We start from the raw sequence: 9,234 nt of genomic DNA, 5'->3' as shown, positions 1-9,234 counted from the left end.
CTCTTCTTCCCTTCCCTCGCGCGGTAGTTTTTTTTCCAATGTTTTCCCCCACCCCCGACGTGCGTGTTTGCGTCAGACGGACGGTCGCGCGGCCGATCTGGTTCCCGCCATCTGCCCTTTTCACTAAGTGAAGGGGAGGCCGGGCTGGGTTTTGGTCAAGGCCAGGCCAGGCCGGCGGGTCGTGGGACTAAAGGGCAGACTCTACCCACGAACACAGAGCGAGGGAGAAGGCGGCGGCAACAGCAGCAGCACTGAAACTACGCCAGGCCCAGACCGGTCTGTGGGGAAGGTAGCGGTAAAAAGGAAAGCCGCCGCCATCATTATCCGTGAGTAGCTCTTGGGACTAGATTGGAGGGAGGGAGGGACTGATTTTTGTGTGAGAGAGCGAGGGAGCTCCTCTTCGTACACACATGGGGACGGATGGGCTGAGGAGACGGTGTTAAGAGCGGTGGCTGAGTAGCCGCTGGGAAAGTAGAGGTGGGGCTCCGTGGTGTTTAGGGGGCGCGACGCTCCCCCACGTCCTTGACCTCAGCCTGGTCCCTTCGTCCTCCCGACTCCCTCAGACTCTGTGCGGCTGCTCCAAATGTGCACCTGAACCTCAGCGCGCCCAGGTCCTTTTCTCCAACCGCAGCCCGTTTCCCGCGGGTTAATCTCCCTCCCTCCCAGTCGCATCCCAGATTCCTCAAAGCCTTAGCAACCGCCAGAGTTGCCAACTTACCGCTCTTGCTCTTACACCTTCTTGAGCAGTAGCCTGGCATGGAGAGGGAGCTGTGGGAAAAGCTGCTTCTGCCGGTTGATTCCTCTCTAGGCTGCTCCAAAATATACAGGACCAGTATAAAAGCTAGTAATTCCGCCAGCTAATGCCTTCCTTTCTACTAGTCGTTTTGGCTCTTAAAAGTATGGGGGTTTCTTTGGGAAGAGATTATGCCCATCTCTTCTTTCATATATATGCTAGTATCCTAAGCACAGTTACTATGGTGAGCACAGTGGGGCTTCTGAGTAAACGTGTGGGATCTGTTGTTGGACTCTCTGGTTTTAACTGTTGCCAGTTAGAGGTTTGCAACTAGCAAGCACTTCCTGCATTAGATTTTTGTATCAAGTCAATGTACTAGGTGCTGTACAGTTTGTAGTGGTTTCACAATAAAACATTAACAAATACAACAGAATTGGGAAGAGGTTTTGGTGAAGAAATAGTAAGGATATTAGGGCTTCTCCATCCCCTTCATTTCAGATGGTATTCCTCTCTCTCCCTTTGAACTCATGCCTTTGCAGTGGTAATGCATATTAAAAGTCCACCCTGCAGAGTTAACTGTCCTTTGAGGGACATTGTTTGCCATTTCTTGTATTCCTTAAACTGTGGACTGGAATGCTGTTCTGTTTAAAATACACGTAATTTATTGCATAGGAGATGTAGTGAACTGGGGTGGGGGGGTCTGGTTTCTTTGTCCAGTGGTTTGTATAGGATCTTAAGAGTGAAAGCTGATTGCAAAAAAGCATTTAATTGCAATATGTCCAGATCTGTCCTTTCATCCAGAGTCCTGCACTCTTAGGGCCAAATCCTGTGCAGAATTGGGCACACCTATACCATTGAAACTGGTGAGTGTAATCTAACTCTATATAAGATTGGTGAGTGTAAGTTAATAAAGGCTCGCTAGCATTGAAGCTCTAGGTATAGAAAATATTCGTAGGCTATGAAATTCCAAAATGTTTGCAAAAAATATTTTGGCATGCTTAACCAATACAAATGTTTGGGAATCATGCTAGCAGGCCTCCATGAAATAGCTAGCATTTCACGAAACACCCCCATAGATAAGTTTTTCATTGCCTTCTGGAAAAATAGGATAGACTTGGAATGCTTTTTAACAACTCTTCAAATGTAGACACTAGAACAATGTTATTGGTTCCAGACTCTTCAAATGTTTTCTGGATGATGCTGAAGGTAGGCACTTCTTGGATGTAATTTCATTAACTTCAGATTAAATAAGCAATTGTGATCTGTGGTTGAGTATTGCCCGGTAATGCCCTATAATGGCCTTATTAAATAGCAATCATATTCTAGGTTTGTTAGTGTTTAATACTTTGGACTTCTTAAAGTATTAAGAGAAATGCCTCTTAAATTTAAATGTTTAGACACTTTCCCACCACTCTGCTTTGCTAATATAAGTGAACTTTGCTCTTAGTAGCGCAAATATAAATTATATTGCCCTATCATAAGAACCTTTAGTGCAACACCAAAAGTGTTACCTGGCATGGCAGGTTTTCCAGGTAATCCTGTTGTGCCAGCTAACACTATTTGAGTCGCACTAGAGGTCCCTTATGCTGGCGGATGGCTGGTTGGTCACTTTGTGAACAGAGTGCTGGACTAGATGGACCTTTGGTTTGGTCCAGCATGGCACTTCTAATGTTCTTATGTCCCTTATGCGAGCAGAACATAATTCGTGTTATCAATGGTGTCCAATTGGACACTGCCCTATGTGTTCATATTTAATAGTCCAATTCTGTGCATGCCAGCTCAGAAGTAAATCCCAGTAAATTCAATGAGATTTTAGTAAGTCTTTAGTAAGTCTTTATGGCAAATATGGGCAACCTGTGTCCCTCTAAATGTTGGACTACAATGCCTGTCCTCCCTGAACATTTGTCATGCTTGCTAGGGCTGATGATGGCAGTTGCCATCCAAGATTTGGAGAGCCACAAGTTGCTCACCCTTGATATATAGGGCTGCAACTTTAATCTCATTTTTAAAAATAGTTCTTTCTACCCTCTCTGTAGTCATATGTGTAGTCAGCCTGGATGCTCGTAGTCTTGGCTTTATATTTGATTCCTCGCTCTCCTTTATTCCTCATATTGAGGCAGTAGCTAAATCCTGTCGTTTCTTCCTGTATAATATTGCCAGGATTCGACCATTTTTGTCTGTCTCTTCTGCCAAGACTCTTGTTCACGCACTGGTTATCTCTCGGTTGGACTACTGCAACCTTCTTCTCTCTGGCCTTCCTTCGTCTCACATCAGTCCGCTGGTCTCTGTCCACTACTCTGCCGCCAAGATCATCTTCTTGGCCCACCGCTCTGACCATGTCACTCCACTTCTGAAATCTCTTCATTGGCTTCCAATTCACTCCAGAATCCAATATAAACTTCTCCTGTTGACCTTCAAAGCTTTTCACGGTCTAGCTCCTGCCTATCTCTCCTCTCTCATCTCACACTATTGCCCAGCTCGTGCTCTCTGCTCCTCTGATGCCATGCTTCTCGCCTGCCCAAGGGCCTCTACTTCCCTTACTCGGCTTCATCCTTTTTCTTCTGCTGCCCCTTACGCCTGGAACGCTCTTCCAGAACACTTGAGAACTACCAACTCAATCACAGCTTTTAGAACTCAGCTAAAAACTTTTCTTTTCCCTATAGCTTTTAAATATTGAGTTTGTTCTGACCCTATACTGTCAGCTTCACCCTACCCAGTGCCTGTTTACACTTCCCTGTGCCTGTTTGCATTCTCTTTCCCTCCTTATTGTTTACTACAACTTTATTAGATTGTAAGCCTATGCGGCAAGGCCTTGCTATTTACTGTGTAATCTGTACAGCACCATGTACATTGATGGTGCTATATAAATAAATAAATAATAATAATAATAATAATAATATATTTACCTAAACAGTTACCGCAATTTCACATTTCACTTCATGTGTGTGATGAAGTAGGCTCTTGCCTACTTAGTTAAAGTGCCAGAAAACTCCTGGTTGTTTTTCCACCCATCATGAGACTCTTGCTAGAAATAGTTTTCCTTCCCTGGCGTTATTTTATTTATGTAGATTTGCAGTCCGTCCTAGTTTAAACACCATAGTAAAGTAACATAATAGAATAAAATTTCATTAAACATTAGTAATCTAAGATACAGCTAGCATCTCTGTTATATAGATAACACCAGTTTTAGAAGTTATTTTAATTGATTTTGGTTCAAGTGTGTGCAATTAGGAGTTCAGAAGTGTATTGTTTGGTATCTGGGTATTACAGTACTTGGGTTAAGTGAACTGGCTATCACGTGTGGTAAGTAGATGGCTTCCCTTGTGTTATGTAGTCTTGAATTTAAGATTAATGGCAACATACAATGCTGGGATGGGAGAGAAGGAATGAATAACTTCATGGATTTTATCAAAATGAATTTCTATTTAGAAAACAAACTTAATTCAAGTAGGATTTTGTTTGGATTTTGAGTAAGTAATTTTAAAATTGTAGGAGTTCGGAGCACAGGAGGAAGGGAGAAACCATTATGTCAACAGTGTCCAGTTTGCTGGTAGACAGAAACAGTTGGCTACAACCCATTGAGAAGTTTTAAAGCAACCTTGGCATTTATAAATGTACTTGTTATTGGTTTTAAATGGTTGCTTTGTGTTGAAGCTTATGCTTATTGCATAGCTCCTAACTTAATACATTTCTTTTTTAAAACAGACGTGTTTAAAAGCAAACGTTTTCATGAACAATTTGTATGAAAACATGACTCCACTGAAACTACGGGGGTCTATTCGCATGCGCAGCATTCAAACTGGAACTACAAAATGGAAAGAAGGGTCATTTGAAATTGTGGATAAGGATAGCAAAATGACTCTGGTGGTTCGCTACAATGTTGGAGGAATTCCAAAGATATTTCAGGTACTTCAGAATTGAAAGGCTTTTTTGTTTTTGTATGAATTATGTCTCTGAAGAATTGTCCTGGCTGGCACTTGAGCTTTCCTCAGAGATGCATTCTTATTTCACCTTTACAGAACACTGTTCTACTACACTGTACTCTGAACTATTCAGGTGTGTACTGTTCAATGGACTTGTACAGCAAAGAAGAAATTATGAAAAGATTTAGACCTTAGTAGAAAATAAAAGTTGCATATGTTAAGTATTGGGGTGTTTCTCTGAGTGAGAGCATGGATGATAGATGTTTAATCATAGTCTCTAAATGAATTTCTCCTAGTTGTAGTGTTGAAAATACTTATAGAATCATAGAACAGTAGAGTTGGAAGACGCCTATAAGCCCATCGAGTCCAACCCCCTGCTCAGTGCAGGAATCCACCTTAAAGCACCCCTGACAGACGGTTGTCCATCTGTAGGTTCATTGTAAGATCCCCATGCCTCCGTACAAACTGTTCCTATGATATGCTGCTTCTTATTAAACATGGCAATTTTGTATCCAAGACTATAGTCCTATGCACATCTACCTGAGAGTAAACCCCATTAGACACAGTGACATTTATTTGTGAGTAAACATGCATAGGATTGTGCTGCTCAGCTCTTTGTCTGCTGGTGCACAGCATTTCCTATACTTGTATACAACAACTGCTGTCCTGTCCAGTCCAGAAAGAAATCTAACTATTTTTGTGTTCTGCTTTCTTTGGGAAGTGATACTACAGGCTAACAGAGGATATATTGTGGTTTGGAAGTATTTCATAGATGGAAACTAAAAAAAATCTTTGGTAATCCTTTATTATAATCACTATCCTTAATTGTGTGCTCACTTTGCACAAATGCAGCAAGAATACAGAAACATGAGACTAGGTAATTAATTTTTTAAAAGGCTAAGTAGAAATTGAAGTTTTGGGGTGGAATAGCATATCTTGACTGAAGAATGGAAACGTAATCTAATGTTGCCATGTTATTATGACAAATGTGGGTTTTCTTCAGTTTGCTGGTTCATCCACTTCAGCATAAGCACTTCCCACTGTGATGAGACTACATAATGTCACAGTGTGGTTAGAGCTTATATTTGGACGTGCATTGGACTCATATGAACAGACATAGTCTGCATCAATGGGGAAAATAATAAATTTTTTACCCGCCTCTCCCTCTGGATCAAGGCGGGGTACAACACATGCAAAACACCATTAAATACTTATAATTGATTAAAACATATAAAACTAATACATTATTAAAAAGCAGCACATTAAAAGGCATCTTAAAATTCAACTTTTTAAATTGAATAAATGCTTTTTAAATTATTGTGAGGAAAAAAAGCTCCTTGAACATGTAACTCTTCCTTAAACTAGCCATTATGATGTCCTTTATTTTCTTTCCAGCTAAACCATAATATTAAAAATGTGCTTGTGCGACCAAGTAAAGGGAAATTGTGTTGCTTGATGATAACACTAAAGGATACTAGTTTCTTGACTGTGGATAAAATACCCTCCAAAGATGCAAATGAAATGAAGTTATATCTAGAGGCCATTCAAAACAGGGCTCATGCAGGTTAGTACAAAATAGAGTTAATTTTAATTATAGGTTGTGGGAAGAGGGAATACTTTGAGCGGACCCCAGTACTTGTTTAAAAAATAAGCAGTTTTTGTTTTAAAAAAACAACCACATTTTATGTTTGTGTTTTCAATAAGTGATTCTACTCTTACAGGAGGGGGAAAATCAAATCACAGTAAATATATAAATTTAACAATGTAAAATGAATTTGATGGTATGTTTTTGTTTTAGCCGCGAAATCCTCCCAAGGTTCTGGTAGCTTTGGAGGTGTTCTGGGCAATAGAACCACGCAGAAAGATTCTAACAGGCAATTCCCATACATTGAAAACCAGGTATTTTAATCAGTTTTCTCTACTTCCATTTTTAAAAATCTCCACTTCTCTATCTTTTCTGTGTACAATAAACATTATGGTAGAGTAATTACGAACATTACTATCATGTGTACTTAAATTATTTGAAATAGCAGGAAGGAATAGTGCTACATTATCTGAGCCCCTCATATTGAGTTGGAGGACAGCATATGCCTTATAAATTAGCTGAGAGGGATATGTTTGATCCCTGAGCCCATTACTAATTTTAAACGAGCTAGTGGACAATTCCAAACGTAAATATTTAAGTGCACGTATTTATGCTTATACTTGTGTGTCCCCCACCCTTCCCCAGATGGCAGTAATGGAATGGAGCAGAAGAGAAACCTCTTTTCCTTCTCCCAGCATCCACAGAGAGGTAGCAGCACAGGAAAAATCCTCCTTGCTCACCTTGGCAGCAGTAACATTCGCCTTGGAATATTTGGATTTACTGAGCCATTTGAGCGGTCAAATTGGATTCTAATGGGATCAATATGGTGATATGGTCACAAAGCCAATCTTAACAACCCTAAGGCCTGTCAATAGCTTTTGATCCCAGGCTCCTTTTGCCATCATGCTTCAGAATCCTGGGCATGCTTTTTCTTAGAAACTTTATTTCAGGTAATATGGCCCATAGAGATGAAACAGGAGCTAATCAAGGGGAAAGTGGGCCCAAATTAATGGGAACTTTGGAGAGTTGTGAAAAGCCTGATGAGAAGAAGTAGGCCAAGCTTCCTGGAATCATTGCACTGTTTAGGGTGTGTGTGTCATTCTCCAAGGTGTTATGTGGAAGGCATCCCACAATGGTAAACTCCCCCTGTTGCCCAGGAAAAGCAGGGAAATTCTCCAAGACGTGGACATTCCTCTGAAACACCACACTGAGAGATTGTCTGATACAGCCCTAAAGAAGGCACATGAAGCTTCGGCCTTAGCTCTAAGAGCCTTAGCAGTATCATCTTATTTTGCAAGAGCATCTATCTTGTGGTTAGAAGACATAATAAATAACAAAGACTTAGATCAGACCACTTTATATAGAGGACTAATTAAGCTCTCTAAGTCTTTTGCCTTCTTGACTGATGCCACACAAGATGTGCTGCAGTTCACGGCCCACACCATAGAAGCCAGCAATGTACCTCGCTGTTCCATTTGGCTCAAGCGCAGGAATGTAGATCTTCCATCTAGGGAGAACCTTGCCACTGTCCCCTTCATGGGGGACACACTTTCTGGGGAAAGGGTCTTAAAAGATGTGCTCATAGGAACCAAAGATAATAAGTTATGCCATCATCCTCTTGAAGGGAAGATAAAGAGTCACCTGTCAGGCCTTATGCATCCTTACACACATTCAGGAGCGTTAATCAATCTTCCTTTCGATCCAAAGGCTATGAGATCCCAATGCCAACATGGTCCAGATTCACTTCTGGTCCAGAAATGCCAACTCCTCTAATTCTTCCATTAAACCCTCTTCTACCTTCCAGCCCTCTAAGTCCAGACGACAACAGTTCTGATGCCAGGGAACACATTTTAGGGGACTGCTCAAGCACTTCTTCCCAGCGTGGAAGCGATTGACATCAGATTGCTGGGTTCTATACTCCATTCTCTGTCATTATCACAGAGTTCTAGGATAAAACCCCTCCCCAGTTCATCCCATCACCAACTTCATGATCCACTGCCAAGAAACACATCATGTCCACCACAATACAGCACCTTCTTCAAATACAAGCAATAGAACCAGTATCTCTTCAAGAAAAACACAGCAGCATTTATTCCATCTTCTTTATGGTCCTCAAAAAAAGGACAAAAAGTAGAGAGCAATATTAGACCTCAAACACCTGAACAAATTTGTCAGGTACAGGCAGGTTTTTTTTGGAGACACTTCAAACCATGAGAAGCACTTCGCAAAACAGAATATTTGACATCAATTGACCTCACTAAGGTAGATGTACCTGCAATCCCCATCTTGCCTTCTCACAGAAAATTCCTGCACTTTGCATACCAGAATCATCATTTTCAATGCAAAGCAATGCCATTTAGGTTAACCTTGACACCTTATGTATTCATCAGAATCATGATGTTCCTGGTAGCCGACCTCTGGCTAAAAGGTGTGCATATCCACACATGGGCAACCTCATCTGATCATCTCCAGTCACAAAGCTTCACAGGACCTGAAAATAATGGTCAAATGCCTAGAATGCCATTGATTTGTAATAGAAAGAAAAGCCACCTGACACCCTCTCAGATCCTTTCACATCTAAGAGTGCTAATCAACACCACCAAGGTCTTCATATTCCTCTTCCTGGAAAGAGTCACCAAACTCCAAGTCCAAGTGAGGGCAGTGCAACAACAAAAAAACAACTTAATGGATGCAGCATATCAACTAAGTTTGATCTAACATTTCTTGCATTTTTCACTTTTTAAAGTCTAGTTCTTAAAACACATATGGTAATTCTGCTATTCTTTCTGTAGTATATCTACAGTATGCACACTCATGAGAAGGTTCTTCTGATAATGGCTATATATTTCCAGACACTTGGTGGTTCTGTGGGGAGTACACAAGTCCTCCAGCAATCTTAAAACAGGCAGTTGAGATCCTGTGCATGTAATAACTCCATTGAGGCCTGTGATCATAGCAGCTTGAAATATGGCTTCTGGATAGGTCCCACATAG

The 9,234-nt window shown here is 41.1% G+C and overlaps 1 protein-coding gene across 2 annotated transcripts in view; it reads left to right on the top strand.

The window, feature by feature from the left end:
- Positions 1-34: 34 nt before the first annotated feature.
- The window catches only part of USP37 (ubiquitin specific peptidase 37), a 47,192-nt gene continuing 37,992 nt past the window's right edge, over positions 35-9,234 (top strand). For both annotated transcript variants that reach the window (XM_063116753.1, XM_063116751.1), the window contains exons 1-4: positions 35-326; positions 4,439-4,639; positions 6,052-6,220; positions 6,455-6,555. In XM_063116753.1, the coding sequence (XP_062972823.1) occupies positions 4,463-4,639; positions 6,052-6,220; positions 6,455-6,555 (447 nt within the window). In that variant the 5' untranslated portion in view covers positions 35-326; positions 4,439-4,462. The remainder of the gene's footprint in view (positions 327-4,438; positions 4,640-6,051; positions 6,221-6,454; positions 6,556-9,234) is intronic.

The sequence above is a fragment of the Elgaria multicarinata genome, chromosome 2 (genome assembly GCF_023053635.1).
Source record: "Elgaria multicarinata webbii isolate HBS135686 ecotype San Diego chromosome 2, rElgMul1.1.pri, whole genome shotgun sequence".
Classification (NCBI taxonomy): domain Eukaryota; kingdom Metazoa; phylum Chordata; class Lepidosauria; order Squamata; family Anguidae; genus Elgaria; species Elgaria multicarinata.
This window is presented reverse-complemented; position numbering and strand designations above follow the sequence as displayed.